The sequence below is a fragment of the Amblyomma maculatum genome, chromosome 2 (assembly GCF_055883805.1).
Source record: "Amblyomma maculatum isolate TAMU_Amacu chromosome 2, ASM5588380v1, whole genome shotgun sequence".
NCBI classification, from domain to species: domain Eukaryota; kingdom Metazoa; phylum Arthropoda; class Arachnida; order Ixodida; family Ixodidae; genus Amblyomma; species Amblyomma maculatum.
Window position 1 is genome coordinate 109058713 of NC_139345.1, and position 23675 is coordinate 109082387.

Below are 23675 nucleotides of genomic sequence, written 5' to 3' on the forward strand. Positions count from 1 at the left end.
AACCCACCTCCCACTCTTGCCCCCGCAAATTAAAAAAAAAAACAAAAAAAAAAATCCAAACATTCGGTGCCACGTTCGCCAATTTCGACCATCGCATCTACAGCTCATTTATATACAGCGCGCCAAGATGCTACGCAGCGATACAGTGTTCTACACTGTAGCAGTGATAACGTCACGGCGTGTTTATCTTTTGACGATACTTTTGATAGATCCTGCGGTGGCAGGGAGCGAACTCGGCAGAGTGCCTGTGATGACTTGATTGCACAAGCCTGGTTCGATTTATCACGCCGCGCTTGGGGCGGGCGTAGTCCACTGCCACAAAATCATTGGAAAGCGTGATAGCTGCAAATGCCGTTTGAAGCGAACAAGGCTAAAAGTCTGTGTCGTGATCACAGCTGACCGCATGCTATCGTTGATTCACAGATGTAAGAATAGACGACTCTTGCAAAAAAAAAAAAAGCCTGTCGATAGCTTATGCTGCGCTGCATGTTCAGCACAAGTAAGGACGACTCTCACAAAATAAAAAAAAAATTGGTGCTTCTTAACGTCCGCAGCCGCCATAGCATATGCTACGCCGCACGTTCAGCACGACGGCAAAAATAAATGACTCCCGCAAAAAAACAACAACAACCCACAGCCGCTGTCAGCCGCCGCGCGCAGAGCGTTCATGATACACAGTGGAGAAAGCATCTGCCTCGGGCTGAGCTGGCTCGTCTGAGCATGCATAGTGCATGCTGTTGCGAACGAAGGCAGGGAAATGGAGAGGAAGAGGAGAGATAAAGCTCGGCAGAAGAGTGGGCACATCCTTGCGCTTCGCTCTATCGTGTTTTTCCCCTCTCCCAAACACCATGGCTGCATTGGTTCCCTCTCGTTCTTTCACGCACATTGCTAGCAAACGTCACATGCTGGCGCGCGGTAGTGATCACCGCAGATGCGCGCGCCTTTGGGAAAAGGCCACGGCGCTGCCCTAGACCAGCCGTCAACAAACTGTGCCCTCTCATTCCTTCACGCGTGGCTTGAAAACGTCACATGCCAAACGGCAGAGGGTGATGCGATAGTCTTTAAGGAAGGCGGTGCGCCTTCCAATGCATGATGCGGAGTTCGATATATCGAATGACCGGTGAAATTGAGTTTGATATATGACGCAGCTTTCCTATACTTTTACATGGGATTTTCAAGGGAATATTCCTTGAGTTCGATATAACCAAAATTCGAAATATCTGGGTTCAATATATCCAGGTTCGACTGTACATCACACAACGGATGTGCTTGAGCGCAGTAAGTGTTAGATATTTCAAGATTTTTCTTTTTTGCATCGAAAACTCTCTAGTCGGATGAACCCACGAATATACAGCAGAAAAGGCCCTTTAAAAGGGGGCTCCGACCTGGTAGTGTCAGCTGACTGATATGATTTCACGGTTAATATTTTTGCACCTGATAGTGTTGGATCATATGCAGCTGGCACTGCATTGTTGTAATGTAGGTTGACACCATTGGTTAGGTAGCCTTTTTTGGGGGGGGGGTATGTGCTTCTGCTTTTTATTTTAGTTGTAGTATCAGACTTCTATTGATGTATGAAACCTTGAAAAGCAAGGGCAGGAAAAGTGTCCTGGCTAATTTCTAAGGCAGTAAGGTGCTGTTACAGTTACTGTATTGTCATGAAAGCCATACTGCAAAACTGTGTCCTTGGGCATGCTGCTATTTGTGCAGAAATATCAGAATGACAGAAGGTGCGGTGAAGATTCAACCCTGGAGCCTGCTGAAGATGAGAAGTTTAGGACACCATCCCCAAGGAGCCCAAAACCCATTGCAAGGCATCGAAATGGACCTGGAGTGGAGAAGTCAAAAACTGTCAAACTCTCTCCAGATAGCATTGAGGAGAGGAATGGTGGCTCTGTGTCACCTCCACTCCCCCCTCCTCCTCCACCGCCACCACCACCACCACCTGTGCTACCTCCACCGCCGCCACCGCCTCCGCCACCGCCTCCGCCACCCCCACCCCCACCACCACTGATGCCAGCCATGACGGTAATTACGCATTGAGCGCCTGTGTTCTGAACTGATGTCTGCTTTTTAAATTTTTTTCTGTGATAGCAGGTTGGCAAGCTAGTACTTGGTGTGGCAACATTAAACTGACATTTATCGCCACGTAAAGGTTTAGGGTGGGGTGGCTCAAGACAAACTGTAGACTACTGGGAGGAATCTTTCACCGTGAGTGTGACTCTGCTGATCACGGTGATAGGAGTACTGATGCAGGATTTAGAAGCCATCAAGGCAGCTATGTGCGTTGCTGTATGTGTGTATGTTTGTACAAATAACTACAAAACATCAAAATGAACCTAACCTAAAACAGTCTCCGTATGTTTATTTTAGGGGTTAAATCGCGTGAGTGCCTTAATTTTAACTTGAGCCTTGAAATTGGCATCACTAAGCTGAATCAAGTTATATTGATACACATTGCAGCATGTACGAGTCCCTGTGACGTGCCTGTGACGGGAGCACTGGCTGCGTTGAGTGCTGAGTCTCAGTGAGCAGGATATTGGCAATCAACATCATGGAGGCAGTCTTTTCAGGACTAACGCTGTTCAATAAAATGCTCTACTGCAGTTCATATGTATTTACAAAACGTCCAAGCAGAATACATGAGAATAGCTGTCAGGACAGTATCCTTTGCCTGGTGCATGAACTTGTTTTCTGGCTTGAAGCAGCTTCAGTGTTGCGCGGAATAAAAATCTTTTCGAATTTTCTAAAGGACATAGGTCAGTTACGAACCGCTGAAAGCCCCCTGTGCTTGAGTGAATAGTCTATTTAAGGGAACTGGCATAAAGGCCTATTTACAGGAAGTGGGGAGCAGGGACAGGGAGTCACACTTGGACGTCATTGCTTGCCTCACGTGCAAAGTTACAGAGGGATAGAAGGCTGGACCGGGCCTGAGCGTCGTCGTTGCTCGGTCTAGTCTGAGCACTGAATGTGGTGACATGGCTCGGAAGGTATTTTTCTCTGATGCGATGGTAATCTGGGCACTCCGACAACATTTGCTGCACCGTTGTGGGGGACATCCATGTTGTATTTTGTGCATGTAACTGTGACCACATTTTCCTCGACGTATTCTTGCCAATTGTCTGGCTCAGTTTGGGGAAGGTGTGCTGCCTGGGTTTTTTATTTGACAGCTATTTGGTAACCAAATCTGTGGGGAGTGCATAATCCGTGCGGGCTGTGTGTATGAGAACTGGGGCACTGAGGGGAAGCCCACGTGGTATGGGGCTGGGATTAACAGGAGTCCGTGCTTAGGGTGTCAAGCCGGAAATTTTTGAGTTTGGTTCGGGTTCGGCTCCGGAGACACATTTCGTTCCAGTTCGAACTGGTTCGACCCTGCCCAAACCGGTTCAAACGGGCTCAAACTCATTAAGAAAAAAAGAACACTATTTCTGCTCCGCTTTTTCAATACCGAGTTTTATTTCCTGTTCCAATATATAATAAAAGCTGAAAATTTATATAGTAGTCCGTCAATTGTTTTTGTCGTCAGATTTGATGGACTTCAATTGTTTGTACAGACCTTAGCAAAATGTTTATAATGAGGAACCAACGGTTAAGACAGGATGGAGGAAAAATCACAAATATTTTCATTGGCACATAAACCAACTAAAGCTCACGCGCCAAAAGAAAGTTAAAAGAAAGTAATGTTTCCTGCTGCACTTTTCAGGTACACAAAATTTCACATGAATTTTATTGCAGAACGAAGTCTCTACTACACAAAAACAAGAATGTTTTGTCCGGCTGCCACTAAAGTACTTTGAAATCAGATTAAGGGGAAACTAAGCATACACCCCAAAACTAATGATGTATACACCGTATGTGTGACTATATATACCACACAGCACGCGGACGCCTTTGCATTTCGTGTTTCCATGGAGGTGAAACGCAAAGGCACCCGTGTGTTGCGGCACGAAAGGCACTGACAGAATTCCCCTCCACTACGTATTGGAGTTGGAGTCATTATCGTATTTGCCAGAGACTGGATTAATTAATTATCTCATTTCTGTGACCACGATATGATGTGACTACAGTCTTGTTGCGCATCATGGTTGCTTGCATAGGTGCGTTATATACCTTCTAGAACAACTTCGAGGATAGACTGGAATGTTTAGCTGCATAATTTACAACAAGCATGACGTGACATGATGGTTTCTCACAAATATTTTATTATGGGCTCAGTAAATGCGGCCAATTTTTTTGCCAGCATAGAAAGACTGAAGGAAGAGGACATCGTTGAGGGTCGCTGAAGTCTTCCTGGTTCGATGATAACAGTGGATATACTTTAGTCCCGAAAATTCCTCTCGACGCTGACTTGTGTAGATGGCACAACCAACAGTACCGTAGCTATTGAATACAGTTCTGGGCACCGTAACCTCTCCTCCTGCCAAAATTTCAAGACACTCTAGTCTGCTTATTCTGGGCACCTTTTCAAATGCGTAGAGCAGGCTGTGTACTTCAGTTTTGAGAGAACTACCGCTGTCTCCGAGTCCTTGCAGGCAGTCTTTTTCTCTTTCCATAAGAAATGCTTCAAGCTCATCCTCAGATTATAAGCTCTTGAGGACAGATTCTGCGGCCACCTGTAGCGGTACTTGATCGCCGCCGGCAATCCTACGAAGCTACTTCGATGTGGTGACCAAATGCTGTTTTGCTCAGCACCTTTCCTCTCCGCTCAACCTAATGCGATATTGAGGGTATCACGCTGCAATTCACCGATTGCACAATTACTGCCATTCCCTCCTCTGTTTCTTTTTTTTTTTCCCCTTAAGGGTCTATTTTCAGGTTCCTTCAATCTGCTTGACCTCGTTCCTTGCACTGTTTTCCAAAGTTTTTGTCCCAGTCGTCACAGCACAACTCGCAGACCAGGTTACTCATCAGTTACGGTTTCTCTAAATAGTGCACTTCTAGCTTTCAGTACTACCCTTCTAGATTGTCTTAGGTATTCGCCTCTGTAATGGTGGATAAAGCGTTGAAACGCATGATTTTTTTTCGACACCGTAGTTTATGGGCTGACACAGTAGCACACCAAATAGTGTACTGTATGCTCCTGCCAGTAATTCCACTCAGTTCCTTGCTCCACCCAGTCTTCATATCTGAACATCGGAGCTTCACCAGTTTTAACATGTTTAACTTGCCAAGGAAAATAAAGCAAGCATACAGCGCTAGAGACAAAAGGAGAAATTGACTTTTTGAATTGTCTTTGTGTAAGTTCAGATATAACTCAAGAACAGACCAGTAAATAGCTGCCCATGGCGGCCTTCCCACCATCAGCATCGGCTTATCATTCTGAAGTCTCGGTCAACCAAGTTACACCTACTGGCGTAGCATTATACAGCTGCTATGCACATGCCATTTGACTCATTGTGACGTCATCGAACGATAGCAACATAAAATGATTTGTGTGGCATTTTTTAACAGATTTGTCATTTTGTTTTTGAGTTGTACATGGTTATAAATTTGCCTAAATATGCGAATCAATTTACTAACTGTATTTCGCTCCTGGGAAGGCTCTCGAATGGAACAACTTTTTCCATGAGAGGCGCCATTGCGCAGTGCAGTGGTCACCCGTGTTCAGGATGAAACGATATCCCAACACCAGAGGTGTGTGCTATGCATGTGGCAGTATATTTACCTTTGTTCTTGTCATCTTTTTGTAAGGGACCATTTTTCAGTATGGTTGCGATGTTTGTGGTGTGCAGTGACGCTTTGGAAAAAGCGAGAACAGGGCTTTACAATGTTTAAGGTAAGTAGCCAGCAAAATTGTGTCGGAACCATACTGCGAATCGTTTTGGGTCGGCTCCTCCAATTTGTTCCAGTTCGGGTTCAGTTCGAAGATAGCGGAAATAATTCAGGTTCGGTTCGGTTCCTGTTTTAGGTTTCGTTCTATTTCCGGTTCGACACCCTGTCTGTGCTTAGGCCTGCGGCATTTCTGTGCCAAACAGGAAAAGGAAATGTTTCATATCTGTGCTTCTTATAAAAGATAATCTGAAACTGTTTACCGTTAAAGGTTGACTGATTTTGAAGGATTGATCGCAATTTTCTCACAGTAAAACAAAAAAGGTGTAACTACAGAGCTGCTATTTGGCACATAATTAGTTTTTTTTTTTTTTCTTTTTGTCAGGCCTATCCAGAATCTGTGTGGTTTCTCGGACTTGCATCATACTTAGTGTTATGATAACTTGCAATGGTGCTTCGGCCTTGCTTACTGCATTTACAGGTTTATTGTGTGGCTTTCTATGAAGAATTGCATCACTGAAGCATTCCTTAGGACTTGATATGGGAGCACGTAGCTTACGTTTTTGGTCATAATCTCAAAAAGCAATGTCTGGTGTAAAACCTTGGCTTGTGTGCTGTTTTAAATGCTAAGGATATAAACTTGGAAATGTTGAATGTTTATGACATTGATGGACTGTTCCTTCAAAGCAAGTCTAGATGGTTTAGTGTACGTAAGCTGTAGCCATTCAGTGAAATTCTTTCCATGATTGTGCACACGCTCAATCACTTGTCTGCTGTTTTAAGTGTTGAGAATAAGATATTCTTTCTTTGCACCAAGTCCACGATATGGTTTAGTGAGAGCTGTATGTGTGCAGTGAAATTCTTTCGATGATCTTGCACACGCACTATGGAGAAATCTTTTGCATCAACCACGTTATTCGTTAGCACATGCTTACGGCAAGCAGTAATAATAATAATAAGTGTTCAGTTGTAGTTAGATTGTCCTCTGAAGGTTCTGTGTTCCTGGTGTTTGAAAGACGTTTTCTTTGTAGTTTCCTTTGCATTGATGGCATAACTCTTTGCTCTAAGCGTGTTGTATTTTTTTACTTCTTTGATAATGTATATGTTAGGTGTTGCTTGTAAGCTAGATTTTGGGGAATAATGCTTAGCACACAGGCTGTAGCTTTCAACCATGCTCATGTTGCTCAGTAATTTTTTCTTCTGCGCATTACATTTTTCTTTTTGTCAATTCGTGATGGACTGTATACATTAAGGTGTTCGCAGATTAGAACCTTGTGGGAGGTATGAAACTGAACTGCTGCTAAAGCTTGCATTGCATTCTGTTTTGTTTTCTGTCCCTTGAAAAACTGAATTGAACACATTTTGATGGATGAGCAAAGACAATTAAAACTTGTTTTTTCTTTACAAGCCAGCAAAAGCTGCTGAATTGAATGCCATTATCTTATTTTTATATAATAAGCAGTGGGGGTGGGGGGGAGGGGGTATTTATAGTCTTGATAAATGTACAAGTGGATAGGCAACCATCATTGACATTTACTCAGATATATAGTATATTACGATATGTTTACTCATTCTCAATGAGAGCTCCTATTGAAAACTTTTTTTATTTTTCGTGAATGCTTTGGTGATGGTACAGTTCATTGTGAAATAATAGGGTGGTCATACTGTGTTGAAGAATGACATGGCCTAAAATCATTCATAAATGACTGGAAACAAGAAGATAAAGTCATACAAAGTGAAAGTGATTTCAGGAGTGCATGCTTATCATTTTAACTATCCACTGCAATGTGCATGAATGAAGTACTGGATCTCAAAGAATGCAGGCAGCATTTTAACGACTGCTGTTATTACTGTTTCAAAATCGCAACAAAATGAAGTCTTACACACTGGCTTATTTGCTAGAAACATGTAGGATGTGGTATGAACATGAACACGATGCAGATAGGGGTTAAGAGATGAACATATAAATTATCGATATCAGTGAAATTCCAGGAATACAAAATATTAGCAAAAAAAAAAGCATCACCTGAGTTTTACTTGATCTCTCCTGTTCTAATGAAGAACAATACAGTCGTGCAACAAAATTTGAGTTTTCGTGATAAGAGCACATAAAATGTAGCACATAGTTTGGAATGTGAAAGCCATGTACGCATATCTTGTTTTTTTTTTGCTTAAGAGTCCAATATGTTCAGAAGACTGTTCCGTACATTTGTTGCAGCTGCCTGCTGTCCCAAACCTCATTCCTGTAACGGCACTCAAGAAACCTGGGCCAAAGCCAGATTCGCCAAAGACAAGTCAAGATGGACAGAATAAAACGATCAATCTCTCGGAAATCCTTGCTGCTCGCAACAAGCTAAAAAAGGCACCAGCTTCAGAGGACAAAGAAAAAAATGGCAACTCGGGTAAGTACCTTAACATTCTCTCTTTACGCATTGTGTTCTTACTGTTAACATCTCGTGTTGCGAAGTCTTTTTCATTGTCCAATTATTTATTAATTTGTTAAATATGCTTTACTGCATGTTTGCGGAGAATTATTCTAAATGGGCTGATTTTGTTCTTGAGTGTGACTGCTCAGTTGATTACCATGGAATTAAACTTCCTGTAACATTAAGGAAGGGTGCTCAAACCTTTCTCCATTCTTAATGTAACTAGTAGAATAATTTAATGATTAAAGCTTGGCATCAAATCCCGAATGTTTCTGCCTAGCACCTTTCTATTCTCTTTTTTTTTTTTACTCTGTATGCTTATGTAAAGACTGCATCCTCAACTTGGCAGCTGGTAATTTGAAAAAGAGAATGCCAGGCAAAAAAATTTTTTCATGTTTTCAATTTTGGCAGGACAACCATGTATATATCGTCCTGCATGTTGAACTTGGCCTGAACCCATCAACACATGATGGTGCTCGGCATTCATCACACCAACAAGGATAAAACGTGTTATGATGTGCAAAAGCCCGGAATGGGGTCCACTTATGCGAGCAGCACTTTTTCTTACGGCAACACACCGCTTGCCAGAATTGGGTGCTTGCAAAAGCTGTGCCGTAGTAGTGTGCCATTTGCCCAGTGTTGCTAGGCCTAATGCTCTTCGCGTTGTAACGAAGGAGTTTTGAATATATAGTTGCAGGCAATTGTGAAATACTAACTAATATTGTTGCCAGTTTTGCTATCAGACAATAAACTCTCATTAAAATAAGTGCATAATTGATTTCCATAAGGCCTTCGACAACAGTGCACACAGAAAAGCTGCCCACCTGAAGGCCACCCTACTTCGATGGCCGGCCACTTTTCGCATGCGTGGAGCATCTTAGGAAGGTTCTTAAGATCTTAGATCACACGTGATGTCTTCCACTAAAGTAACTCTGTGTTTGAGCAACTGCTCGCAGCCTTTTGACTCTGCACATAGTTAACTCACGCCAAGTGGCAAGCGTATATTATATCATCCATAATTCAACGCTTCACGTATTTGAAAGATTTTTGGTCCCAATTTGTCGTAAGAGGCGTGTTACCGCTTTAAAGAATGACACGCAGTTCAGGCTGTGCTGTAGTTTGAAACGTTGAACAGGAAAATGCCAGTTCCATGTAAGGTCCGCACCCTGTCAGAGCCATGGTGCAAATGTGCAGCCCTTACATAGGTGCCGACGGCATCAGTCATAGGTGGTGTGCTGATAACACAATCTCTCTCTAAATTTCAGCAAATGGCCTTCAGTCCAAAGACTTCAACAGTGTGCTTCAGGCTGCCCTGAAACGAATCAGCATCGCCTCACATGGTGCTGAAGTTTCGGACCAAGAGAGTGAAAATAGTGACTTTGAATGATTACAATTCCCGGAGAAGGACAAAAAAGACAAAGGCTGGCATTTACATTCTCGAATCATATTTCCGTCCCTGACCAGCTTTGTCGTGCTTGCTGCTAAGCGGAAACATTTATCCGTTATACTCTCAAAGCTTTGACCCTTCAATGCTCATGCAGTGTTGAGGACATGGGAAGTTATCGAAGCACTTTTATTCACTCTGTGGAACAGTGTGTTTTTCTCCTGCTGCTTGCTTCTTATAGTGGAGGCAAAAGAGGCAAAATACTGAAAGCACTGTACTCACTCCTAATGTTTCACAAACCCTTCTCTTGTCCTTGCATGCAGCATTAAGCCTGCTTAAGGATCTCAAGTTTTTAACAGAAATAAAATCAAATGAAATCAATTATATTTGTTGCCGCTATGACAAGTGTTTCATGGCTAGGCAGTGATCTCCAAGAGTTATGATTACTGAAACCTTGAATTTTTCGTTCTTGTTACCACGGGGGCAACAATAAGCACCAAGCAGCCATGTTTTAATCTTACCTGGCATTGTAGATTGCAGTTACGTGAGGCTCCGTGTAAGTTGTTTTGCGCATATAGTCCTGTTTGCAGAGAAACTTAAGTTTCTGACACAGGCATTTTTGTTTTTAGCTAGCAGTTTCCAATGAACAAAGTGATTTGATTTTATCTTGGAAGGGGTCCTGCTTTGCTCAAGAAGAAAGTCTAGGTCTCAGCATTCTTACCTAGTGCTGATATATATATTGAGAGCTAGAAGGTGTGCTGGGAGCATTGGATGTGGTTTTGATTTAGTTAGAGCTTGTTAAGTAATTTAGAATCAAAGTATTTAGGTGAACAACGCAATGAATTATATTTAATCTTACTTGTGTATATGTATATTTTGCAGCCATTGATCCTTGAGGATTAAAAAAATATACATAGTCGATTTAGGTAGCGTCGCATCATTCTTGGTGAACGTCAGCTGTTTGTGTTTTGTGCTGAGTGCAACTTGCAAGCGTTTAGTTTTAGGAATAAGCATGTTTTGCTTTATCTAAATTTAATGTTAAAATGTTTTACTTGTCAGCGTTCTTGAATCCACGTGGGTAGTGTTAAAGCTCCCAAGCTGATTTTTAGCAGGTCATGTAATAATTAAAACTGTGTTGTTTGCCCCCTCCTTTTACTTGTTGCATCTGTAGTCCTGCTCTGTTTAGAATGAAAATTTTGTTTGTGTGGCTTGTGTGGGCTCGCAGTGTTGTATTTGCCCGATTTAGCCAGTATCACCTGTCACTGCCCAAACTATGTTGGTTGGGATGATGTCATTTAAACTAATTAGGGAAAAATGTAAAAACGTAAAAGAACCACTTCTTAGGCATTGGCTGTGGCTCCTGAATTTGCACGATTCTCGACTACTTGTTTTTTTTTCTTAACCTGTTTGATGAGTATTTTATCTTAGTATATTACAAGAGATGAGTGATTGTATTCGCTCACTTATTTGATTCAGGCTAGCAGGTTTCCTGTCTTTCATTGTTCAGGATCTGAGCCATCAGTGGCTGGCTACAGTTGGCAAATCTACGACTGGATGTTATGAACTCTTGACTTCCTCAGAGATCTTGTTGGTTAACTCTAACGAAACCATGTTGTAAAGGTGTGCAATAACTTTGCCATCAGTGGGTCAGCTGTGCACCCACCTTCTGTAGATAATAGACCCTTGATGTTTCTAATTTGTGTTCTTCCTTCCGTTGGCTGTTGCATTGTAAGCTGAGCTCAGTCTTGTTTCATCGTCTTGTCTCTCTTGGCGCTTTCTGGTGCTAATTATCTTCGTCTTACTCTGTGTGGCTATCGGTGCTGAGGTAAAGGCATTTTTTTTTCCTGGCATGCCTTTTTCTGTTCAGCACTCTCTCGCCTGATATCCAACTGCTCTCAGAGGACGCTGTGCCCTGTGCGTTTTCACGTTTGTGCGAACATAGTAGGAGCATTCATTGCCTCAGAAAAACATATAGCTGGTTGTGCATAATGAAGCCCTGTGCAAATCTAAATATAGGTCTCGTTATTTCTCAATATCTACTGCAACTTACGCGCATATGATATAAGTGATTGTGTGTAGATATTTGTGCTCTTACCAATCAGGGCAGACTGCAATGACCTTGGTATAATAATATGACTTACTAGTACTGGAGGTTGTTGTATTTGGACAGGGCACAATCACACACATAGGGATGCCATCCAGCTTAGCAAAATGGAAGGTGAGCTTGTTTGTTGACGGGCTCTCATGGAATGAATGTTTAGATGCAGAATTTGATCCCACGACTCGCGTGCTTGCCTGCTTTGAGACAATGCCCACAGATATAGTATCTAAGGGGATGTATATGCTGATATTCTTGTCAAGTTGGTGCTCCAATAAGGCACCGAATTACAAGGTTACGATGACTGTGATCGCCACTGTGGCAGCGCTGACTCTGTGCTATGTCCTCACACTGGCTGCAGTGCACTGTGTGCACCTTTTAAACTTCAAATGTTTGAAGAGTCTTATATTTTTGCTTTTTTGCATAATAAAGCATGTTTCATTTCTTGCCGAATAAGGTAATACATTGTCTCTTGTGGAGTGTTAAGAGTGGATTTTTGGGGGTGTTGAGGCAGTTGACTACGTTAGTGTAAGACCAGCTCGGAGTGGGTAGAAGTAAGGATTATGGAATTTGCAATGGTTCAATATATTGGTTCCAAGGGAGGGGGAGTTTCGAGGGGCTCTAGAATAATTGTCCTAAGTGTGGCATAGAACCTGGGCTACAGAATGTATTGTCCTGGCTTAGGTGCCCTTTCATCTGAATCAGGTTCTTTAGTCTTAATTTCCGCAACTTTACAGGTATTCCTGTTCTCTTTATGCTGATTTTGCACTCAAGCGACGCATTAGTTGCAAGCCTTGCACATACCATTAAGGCCGCAGTGGCAGGTTTTGGCATGTGCAACGTCATTTCCTGCATCAAAAAACTCCAACATTTTTGATGAGCACTGCTACATAACCAGGTATTTTAAATTTTATGCAGACTTTGTGGAGTAACAAAAGCATAAAAAGTAAAGGTAAGCAAGGTTTATTGGCATCATTTCAGTGTTGGCAATGTGCAGTAAATACTCCTGGTTTTGAGTTGTATTTTCTGTGTTTTATGTTGTCAGTATGGAGAGCTTGCGCTATTAGAAAGTCCTACAGTTGTTCGACTGTCTCAGAGCAACACAAAGGCAATACAGAAACGACGGAAGAGACAGCCATTGCTTTAGTCGCCACGCATGTCACCTGTGCCTGTATAATCGTGGGTTTCATGGCTGCATGCCGCAACTGCACCAAAGGACGAATTGGTCCCATGGCCACCATGACATGGCCACCATGAACCAGAGAAATGCCTCATCTGGACATAGGGATACTAAGGCATGGAAGGGAAGGAGTACGCCCGTACCGCAGCCCGAACTCTCTTCCGTGAAACTCAAACCCTTCATACCCCACCTTACCTTATCCCGGCCCTCTGGCAACAACACTGCAGACTGTCTTGCAAAAAATATCTCCCCTCAGTCAGGGAGCTCTCCAAAGCAGAGGAAATTAGATTGAAATGCGTATAGAAAGGTACATGCAGCTGACCCACCCATTTGAACTTAATACACATCGGGTATTGGAACTCCAAATGCAAACTCTGTAGTTAAAGGCAGGCCTGCCCTCACATGGTATGGACCTGCCCAGACAATCCTCTTGACAAACCAAACTCAGTGCCAGCTGTTTAGGGGTGGGGGGTATTGTATCCACTGCTGAATCCGAGGCCCAAGGGCACTCATGCACGAGCACGGACAGCAACGGCTGCTTCTTAAGTCCTGGACTAGGGACCCCACACACACATCGCCCTTCCTTATTGCCCAATAAACATGTTCAGTCAGTCAGAGAAGCACCTATGTTGGTCACATGAGTTGTGGAGAAATCAAAACAATAAAGGCTGCCTTCAATATGACAAGAGATGCGTGCATTATTTTTGGCGTACCTTGCTTGTCTCGTTGCACCCTGGGTGGCTCTGTCGTATAGGCGTACTAGTGGAACATGCACCCTCTGCCTTCTAGACAGTCTGCGAAAGCGAAGTGCATGGAAATGACTGTCGAATCACTGGCAGTTATAAAGGTGCTCGCTGAGAATTTGGCATGCGGGAGCATCACCAGGATAATGGAATCTTGAAGGGCTGGACATTTTCTTGTAAATCTACGCCATTGAGGTTTCCTTGTTTTACTAGTGTGGTGGGCCTTTGAACATCTGTAGTGCAGCTGTTAAGTGCCTGTTCATGGCCTCAGCGATGTCCAATGGGTTGTGGCATGTGGAATGATGTCTATATATGGTCACATAACATCTCATGATCCTTAACATGTCGCTGTAAAATTATGGTTTGGTTTGTTACTTGGGCTTAGAGAGATGCCGTAAAGCACAAGGCTCCAGAAATTTCGACGACCTGGAGGTCTTAACGTCGACTGACATTCATTCATTCATCCATTCACTTTATTGATTGCTACTTTAAAATAAATCGACTTGGTGCATCCTCCCCGGCTAAGCTCATGCACATCGACTGGACAATATTTCAAAAGCATATGCAAAAGGCGTGCAAAGAAGACTTCACTGGCAGGTTAGAGGACACTGTAGCAAACGCTGTGACTGTAGCTAATAATCACATCTCGTCATCTAAAATGTGCAGTGACTTTGACATCGAATTAGAACACTTATGTGCTCTTTGGCGGCGAACAGAAAGATGATATAGATAAACCAAGTGCTCAACTGATCTGAGAGTGGCTTGACGTATGCAAAAAAATCAAGTGAGGAATGGTTGGACTGGTGGACCAGTGCTGGAAGTCTCTGCCAGCAATTGAATCCGCGAAAGCCCATTTCCCTTATCTGGCAGACTGTCCGGGGCCTTCATATGTTTCCACAGCAAAGACAGCCATTCTGTGCTTTGGCTGTATATATCAAGATCGTAAACAGATCGAGGTAGCAACTGACTTCTGTGAGAAAACTGCGGGTGCAACGACTACCTCGGTTTCCCAGCGTGTTCTTCCTGCCTCACGGGAATTGGCAATGGATGCAATTTTTTCCCGCAAGGAACTCGATTCTGCTCTTGCAAGATGTAGGTGTTTATCTTAACCAGGGCCAGATGGAATCACATATGCTGCGTTGTCCCATCTTTGCAACGATGCGCGAGAAGAGCTGCTCAAACATTATAATCACTCTTGGCTCGATGGTGTTGTTCCTCAGGAATGGAAATCTAGTCGGTTGATACCCCTACTAAAACCAGGGAAATCTCCGCTCGAGCTCACATCCTACAGCCCAATAGCTTTGGCCAGTTGCATGGGAAAGGTCGTGGAAAGAATGGTTTTGATGCGCCTTGAGTGGTATCTCGAGCACTATACAATATACCCCAAAGCAATGGCCGGCTTTTGGTGGGGTCGCTCCTCTGTTGAAAACGTCGTTGACCTCGTGTCCATGGTTCAACAACAGAAACGAATAAAACGCCTGTCCATGGCACTCTTTCTTGATGCCAAAGGTGCCTGCGACAACGTGGCCCATGAAGCCATTTTTGATACGCTGGTGGTCGGATGTTTGCATGGATAGAGAGCTATTTGACTAGATCATTTTTTATTGTGTGAATGTGACTTGACTCCAGCGTATTATCCCCACTGTGGTGTGCCCTAGGGTGGTGGGCTTAGCCCTACTTTGTTTAATCTAACATTCATCGCCCTCCCAGAGAACCTCTCTTCCAACGTCCAGATATCAATGTATGCCAATGACGTCTTCATTTGGGCCTCCTCTGTGATGCGTCTGCAGGTGCGTGTAAGACTTCAACGGCACCAACTCTAACTTTATCTTATCTTCAGAAGCAAGTTCTCAGCGGTTCACCGGAAAAGTGCACGTTAGTGTCATTTACAAGCAAATCTATGAATATGTATCTGGTATGCATCGACGGTCATAACATTTCTTACTACAAAACTCATCGTTTCTTAGGGATTCTGGCAGATCGCAATCATGGAGACCACATTGTACCCCATTGAAAAAAAATCTAACATCCATCGCTCACTTACTCTACTTTCTCGTCGAAAAATCATGGGGCTCGTCAGTACAGTCAATGCTGCAGTTGTACAGAGTACTATATTTAGGATTCCTGCAGTACAGCACCCCCATACTTTTAAACATGTGCAAGGCTAATTTGCGTGCCCTCCAGGCAGTCCAGGGTCAGACTCTTCGCACATGCCTGGACCTGCCTTGGAGTGCATCATTTTTGGGAAGCATTGCATTTGCCGAAGACCATCCGCTTTCGACTTATTGCTCTAGACTCTTTGCGAATGCACATACGACATATTTCGAGGGTTCCACAGCATCACCTTGCGCAGATGCCTCTGCAGAAACCACATTTTGCATTTGCATCTACCAGGGGATACCAGGCCATAGAGGAATTGTTGGCAATAACTTAGCTGACGATGCTGCTCGATCGGCTCACGATACAAGCAACATTATCGAGATACCATTGGCAAGAGCTCTCGTAGCAAGGCACATTCGACTGATAACCCGAAACGGGACTAGACAATCATGGTCTACGCCTGGAGGCTGGACGTCCTGCTCGCACCACTATGACCAGTTACTTCAACTGCAGGTACCATTCGGCCTCCCCCGCTATGGTGCTACTATGTTGTGTCTCCTATGGCTAGGAGTAGTGTTTACAAATGCCTATTTCCATCTCATCGGAATTGCACTCTCCAATGTGGGAGCAGTCGGGGTGTGCTGAAACGATTACGCGCATACTTTGTGACTGCCCTCAATTTGAGTGTGAACGTGCCTTCCTGGCTGCTACACTCTGCTGCTTAGACTCTCGCCCTCTTACACAATTAGGCTGAGATTCTGGGCCCTTGGACGACATATTCATCAGGAAGGAAAGCAGTGAAGGTGCTCCTTACGTTTTTAAAGGACTCGGGGTTGAATTCATGACTTTAAGTGTACGGTTTCTACCCCCTTTTACTATAGATCTCTGGGCATGTGACAGATTCCTTTCCTTGGTGCTCTTTTTTTTTCTTTTTCTCCCTTTGTTGCCCTCCCCATTTGTTGGGTAGCCTACTGGGCATTGCCTAGTTGACCTTCCTGCCTTTTTATTCTATTCTCTCTCTCTCAAATGTACATTGTTTAGCGGATCCACAGCCGACGGCTAGTGCCGGATCCATGTTCATAAATATGGTGAGTCAGGTGGTAGAGTGCACTCACAAATGTTAAAAAAATAATGACGCCACACTTCATGACATTATCACACTTACACAACAATGAATTGCTTTATCTTCATATCATAGAAACATTGCATTCGCTGCATTTTTATGGAAAAGGAGTAGAGAAAGGAATAGAATGAGTTATACAAAATACACTGTTAGCAATATAAAAAAAAAAAACGTACGTGACACGTCTTGATTGACCTGTAAGAAGACGGCACATAACACGTTACTGTGCACCATGCAAATAATACACTCTAATATACGATACCTATATATGTATATGCATGCACATACATACACATTGCTATATATAAATTAGAACTTGCATGAAAGAATGAAAATTAAAAATCCTTTGCCAAAAATATTTTTTTTAATGCTTTTGTGCTTGGGGTATGAAATGTAGGAAGGATATCTTGCGGAAGAGAGTTCCATGTTTTCACACTTATATATATTATGCACCGCTGGCTGTAGTAACTATGAGAAATTGGCACTAAAAATTTTATCTCGGAAGCAGCGCGTGATCTACTGTGTGGAGAAGTGAACATGGTTGAGAGAAAGGGCGTCTTCTGTAAACAAGTAAAGTGGCCCGGTAATCACGCAGAGTGAGTAAAGTCATTGTTTTTGATTTTGTGAACAGAAGTCGTGACGGTGTGCCAGTTGCTGCTAAGTTAATACATTGCAAAGGTCTCATTTATAATATTATGAGAGGTTCAAGATGTGTTCGATATGTGAATCCTCAGGCCTCAATGCACTACGCATTATGGCAAATAAAAAATGCAAAAGTAAATTGTCCTTAAAGTTTTCATATTGAAGCAATTTCTTGCTTTAGACTGTACAAAACATGAATATGATCGGTTTTTACGGTGAATGTTTAAATGTGGTTTCCAATTCATTTTACTGTCCAGAGCAATGCTTAGGTAGGGGATTGTTTGGACTTGTTCTAAAGTTTGAATGCCTCATTTAATATCACAGGGCAGGATATTCCTGCACCCTTAGGCTGATCTAAATATGGTGTGTTTTGTGTTGTTTGTATGTATTTAATGATAGTCTGTTTGACAGAAACCAGTCATTCAGATATGAAGTTCCCTGTTTATAAATAAGTTCAGCTTCAGGTTGACCTTCTGAAGTTATTAGAGTTACAGTGTCGTCGGCATGCATTACCACAATGGCTCGGTTTAAACAGTCTGGCAGGTCATTTATATATAGAGCAAAGAGCAGAGGTCCAAGAACAGAGCCCTACTGGCAAAAGGTCTGAAGCTCACCATTTACAATCCCACACTGTCTACGCTTATATAAATAGCTTTTTAAAAAATCAAGCATAATACTCTTAAATTCATATCTTTCATGTTTTTGACAAAAATATAATGGCCTACAGTATCAGATGCTTCTTTTAATATCTAAGCATACTCCAACTGCCAATAAGTTTAACTTATACTCTACTTTGTATATCCGACTCCCAGGGAGATTATCAGTTTGTACTAATCACTCATTTGCCATTATGCCGTACACACCTAGAATTGACCTGTTTAAGTACTCGTTCCTTCCGAAAACCATTGTTGAATTTAATAACCTGAACTCCCACATTTTTTGTAAGACCAGCTCAGCTGAGGCTTTCAAGAAAAAACTAGAGTTGTATTTCTTGTAGTAATGTGCATGCCTTTCTTCTGTATCTTGTCCTTATTTCCTACCCTGTAACAGCCCGTAAGGGCTTACAGTATTGTAAATAAACTGCAATATTCTTACTATCAGATAAGAGCCTCGTTAATGGTTTCAGATAGGGATAATATAGCCATTGTTGTTGATTTGTTGCTTCAAAACCCATGCTGATTAGGGTAAAGAATGTCAGTCTTTTCCAGAACTTGATTTGACAGACTAATAATTTTTCAAACAGGATATTTGGGCCTTTATATACTGGTATTTCTCTAGCCACCTTTAACGCTTCAAGGTAAGTAGCAAAGTAAAATGCTTTGTTAATCATGGAGGCCAATGTTGGAGCCAGTATGGCGATGTGGCGCTTAATAAGTGATACAGAAATTTCATTGACACCAGGTGCTTTTTCAGACCTCATTAAATGTGACATCTTCGTACACGAAACAAAATTCCTCTCGAGTTGGCAATGTAACATTATTATTTATGGGAATGGAAGATTGTAGTTTTCTTCCTACTGAACTGAAATGAACATTGAAGCGATGAGCTACAGCTGGTAGGCCTGTGTTGTGGGCCTTCCGGTGTGGACAGTACCCGTTTAGTGACGGAGCTCCAATAACAGAGTTTAAAATATTCCTGACCTTAGAATTACTGGGACACTTCTAATTTTACTGCAATGGCATTGTTTTTTGTGCTATCTTATAAGGCTAACAGCTTCATTTCTGTATGTACGATATATTGCATGCTGTAATATTTATTATACCCCTATTCTGTTTCATTTTAGTTAGCCAATGATCATGTTGTTTCATAACGTTTAGTACAATGGGTGTCTTCCAAGGGCACATTGGTTTCAAGAAATATTCTTTTTCCGTCATTGGTCTGTTTCTTTGATCAAAGACTATCTTTTCGATTAGAAGGTCGCACTCGCATACACTGATTCAAACTCGGTAAAATTTATCTCTGAAATTAGCCTTGACAACATACTGTGGTCTATTTTATTCCTATAATAAACAGGCACCTTGCTTTTCGCCTCCATGAAAAGTGGCAGCCACAGCCGATATTCAGCAGTCGCGCGCTCTAACCACTGCCGCCGCGGCGGGGCAAAAAATAAAACATGGGTTTATTCCTGTAGTGCTGCAATAGTGTGACAGCTAGTGTGCGGACATAGTTCGGTAAGAGCTTCTTGTAGACTGACTTGTAGTTCAGGAATTCGACATGTATGTATTGAGGCAAGCAGTCTATTAAATCGGTGTATGTACATCCTGATCGATTAGGGGGATGTTGAGAGAGGTTTTGGATACTAGAGATGATTCGGAGAGTCTCTAGGCCACTGAATGAGGTATCTGTGAGAGGTGGTTGATCCTTGGAATGCAGGAGCTTCGACCCGAGTTCGTGATGCATGTGCATAGCTGCATGACGGTCGAATGGTAGGACGTTGCACGGCGCGGTCTCGAGGGTGATTGATTGAAAAACTTTATTTTCCACCAGAAGAAACCGCGATAACCCCCGCCGCCGGCACGCAGGCCTGGAAGACAGGGGCCGCTGGCAGGCTGGTTGGCAGGCCTTGGCCCATGGCAGCCTTCTCCGCCAGGTAGACGATGTTTCGTTGGAGCTCACTCAGGGTCAGAGCTTTGCAGCAGGGTCTCCCAGTTCTCTCTACTAACTACTTGGATGTATACGTTGATGCGGCCGGAGGCCAAATTGGGGCGGCGGTGGCTTGGGTCGTAAACGGCCGAGGAGTGCCACTTTCCACTGCGGATATCCGGGGGCGCAAATATAGAGGCTGCAGAGGAAGTTGCGATCGCTTTAGCTTGCGCAGGAACAAAAGCAAAATGATAAGCGACAGTAGGACTGCCATTCAAAATTTTGGAAAAGGCAAGATCTCGCCGGAGGCGGCAAAGATAGCCAGCAACCACTGAACAGGAAAATTCCTCTAATCTGGGCACCCGCGCACGCTGCCGTCCCTGGCAATGAGGTGGCCCATGAGCTAACTCGAGCACTCTACTAGCCATGGGACCCTCGACAACTGGGGTAAAGAGGAGCGGTTGCAAAATTATGGGAAATAATCAACCATTATCGATTGCCACATAGGCTGGTACCCCCATCAGACCCAAAAATGAATAACAAAGAAGCTGCTGGAGGCGCTTGCAAACTATAATACGTTCATTAATCCGACCTTAGCGTACCATGTGTACCCCGAGACGAGAGTCCATGATAGATGTAGTGAATGTGGGGCGAAAGTTGTTGTGGCTGTAGGAAGAAGGAAAAGAACCCGACCTCGGCGGCTGCGTTTCGATGGAGGCGAAACGAAGAGGCGTCGTGTGCTGTGCGATGTCAGCGCACGTTAAAGATCCCCAGGTGGTCGAAATTACTCCGTAGCCCTCCACTACGGCTCCTCTTTCTCTCTTTCCACTTTCATTCCCACCTTCCTCCCTTCCCTTACGGCGCGGTTCGGGTGTCCACAGAGCAAGTGCGACAGTTACTGCGCCTTTCCCTTCCTGTGAACCAATTTAACTTTAGCACGGGCCTGCCACTGGCTGTGTAGCTGAGCCGCTGATTTATTTATAGGAAGGGAAAGGCGAGGCACTGTCTCACTTGTTTTCTGTGGACACCGCAACCGCGCCGTAAGGGAAGGGAGGAAGGTGGGAATGAAAGTGGAAAGAGAGAAAGAGGAGCCGTAGTGGAGGGCTACGGAGTAATTTCGACCACCTGGGGATCTTTAACGTGCGCTGACATCGCACAGCACACGGACGCCTCTTCGTTTCGCCTCCATCGAAACGTCCGGGTACTCCGGCACAGTAGTCGGGCGTCTTACCACTGCACCACCCCGGCGGGGCTAGCTGAGCCACCTCCGCTGCCTCGTGCGGACAGAAGAGAGAAAGTAGTGAAGAAAAAAAAAAGAAGAGGGGGAGAAAGGCGCGCCGCAACAGCCGTCGTCCACCACCTAAGCGGTGGCGGGTGCAATGACGGCCTAGAACAGATAAAATTTCGGTGGCTGGCTAGCCCCTGCCGCAAGCGGCGTTGACCTACCGTCCCAGCCCCGTAGGGCCAGGAACAGCCGCACTTCTCCGCCTCTCATACAGGGGCGAGAGGGACCCTCGACCACATAATATGGGAATGTCTCAAGGGAGAGCGCGCTCTCCCTCGAGACCGGCCGTGGACGTTAGTAGCGTGCGCAGAATCTTTTGCCTGATTTCGTATTGGCTGCAACGTTTTGTAGCGATAGATTGCGCCAGGTATTCGAGCCGTCAGCGTGGCTTCGCTGAGGACGCCATCAGTGGCATGCATATGGTGACGTCATCGACCGTGAAGTCATCCGGATAACCGAAGTCACGTCATAATGACGTCACATATGCCCATGAAGTCACGACCATGTGATGACGTCACCAGGAGATTCAGGCCCAGGCCTCCGTCCCATACAGTCCTGCGTGTCGGGGACGGATAGTAAGGGGCCTCCTACATTGGTGGAAAAATAAAGTTCTTAACAGCAACTACGCTTCTAGACCCTATTCGCTATCAGGTTTAGCAGGCGGCCGTTGTACGTGGCAACCCTGTATTGCGGAGATGCCATAACGTTGGGCGCACCGTGGTTGGGCGGTTCGAAACTCCTCCTCCTCCCTGCTCCCTCTCTGCGTCCTCCCTGCTGCGCGCCGCTCGTTTGTCAGACACTTGGCCCCGCCGTGGTGGTGCAGTGGTAAGACGCCCGATTACTGTGCCGGAGTACCCGGGTTCGAACCCGACCTCGGCGGCTGCGTTTCGATGGAGGCGAAACGAAGTGGCGTCCATGTGCTGTGCGATGTCAGCGCACGTTAAAGATCCCCAGGTGGTCGACATTACTCCGTAGCCCTCCACTACGGCTCCTCTTCTCTCTTTCCACCCCGCCGGGGTGGCGCAGTGGTTACAGCGCTCGACTACTGTTCCCAAGGACGCGGGATCGAATCCTGGCCTCGGCGGCAGCTTTTCGATGGAAGCGAAAAGCAAGGCGCCCGTGTGCTGTGCGATGTCAGTGCACGTTAAAGAACCCCAGGTGGTCGAAATTTCCGGAGTTCTCCACTACGGCGTCTCTCATAGCCTGAGTTGCTTTGGGACGTTAAACCCCACAAGCCAATCCAAGCCAAGCCAGTCTTTCTCTCCACTTTCACTCCCACCTTCCTCCCTTCCCTTACGGCGCGGTTGCGGTGTCGACAGAAAACAAGTGAGACAGTTACCGCGCCTTATAAATCAATCAATCAATCAATCAATCAACAGTTGTCAGACACTTCAGACGCCGTGTGCTGTGCGATGACAGCGCACGTTAAAGATCCCCAGGTTGTCGAAATTACTCCGTAGCCCTCCACTATGGCTCCTCTTTCTCTCTATCGACTTTCACTCCACCCTTCCTCCCTTCCCTTACGGCGCGGTTGCGGTGTCCACAGAAAAAAGTGAGACAGTTACCGCGCCTTCCTCTTCCTATAAATAAATCAAATCAAACCGTTAATCAGTTACCGCGCCTTTCCGCCCCGCCGGGGTGGTGCAGTGGTAAGACGCCTGACTACTGTGCTGGAGTACCGGGGTTCGAACCCGACCTCGGCGGCTGCGTTTCGATGGAAGCGAAACGAAGAGGCGTCGTGTGCTGTGCGATGTCAGCGCACGTTAAAGATCCCCAGGTGGTCGAAATTACTCCGTAGCCCTTCACTACGGCTCCTCTTTCTCTCTTTCCACTTTCACTCCCACCTTCCTCCCTTCCCCAGCGGCGCGGTTGCGGTGTCCACAGAAAGCAAGTGAGACAGTTACCGTGTCTTTCCCTTCCTATAAATAAATCAGTCCGCGCCTTTCCCTTCCTATAAAAAAATCAGTTAAAAAAAATCAGTTTTTTAGGCGTCCGTGTGCTGTGCGATGTCAGCGCACGTTAAAGATCCCCAGGTGGTCGAAATTACTCCGTAGCCCTCCTCTACGGCTCCTCTTTCTCCCTTTCTACTTTCACTCCCATCTTCCTGCCTTCCCTTACGGCGCGGTTGCGGTGTCCACAGAAAACAATTAAAACAGTTACCGCGTCTTTCCCTTCCTATAAATAAATCAAATCAAATCAGTTTTTTTTTGTGCATGGCATGCCCCGCCGGGGTGGTGCTGTGGTACGACGCCCGACTACTGTGCCGGAGTACTCGGGTTCGAACCCGACCTCGACGGCTGCGTTTCGATGGAGGCGAAACGAAGAGGCGTCCGTGTGCTGTG

General features: G+C 44.6%; 1 protein-coding gene across 1 annotated transcript in view; it reads left to right on the forward strand.

Annotated features, from left to right (window-relative positions):
* Positions 1–12133, forward strand: part of LOC146199538 (WASP homolog-associated protein with actin, membranes and microtubules-like) — a 41080-nt gene extending 28947 nt beyond the window's left edge. Inside the window, exons 10-12 of the mRNA XM_084595048.1 lie at positions 1711–2028; positions 7988–8171; positions 9461–12133. Coding sequence (XP_084451174.1) covers positions 1711–2028; positions 7988–8171; positions 9461–9582 — 624 coding nt within the window. The 3' untranslated portion in view covers positions 9583–12133. The remainder of the gene's footprint in view (positions 1–1710; positions 2029–7987; positions 8172–9460) is intronic.
* Positions 12134–23675: the final 11542 nt, after the last annotated feature.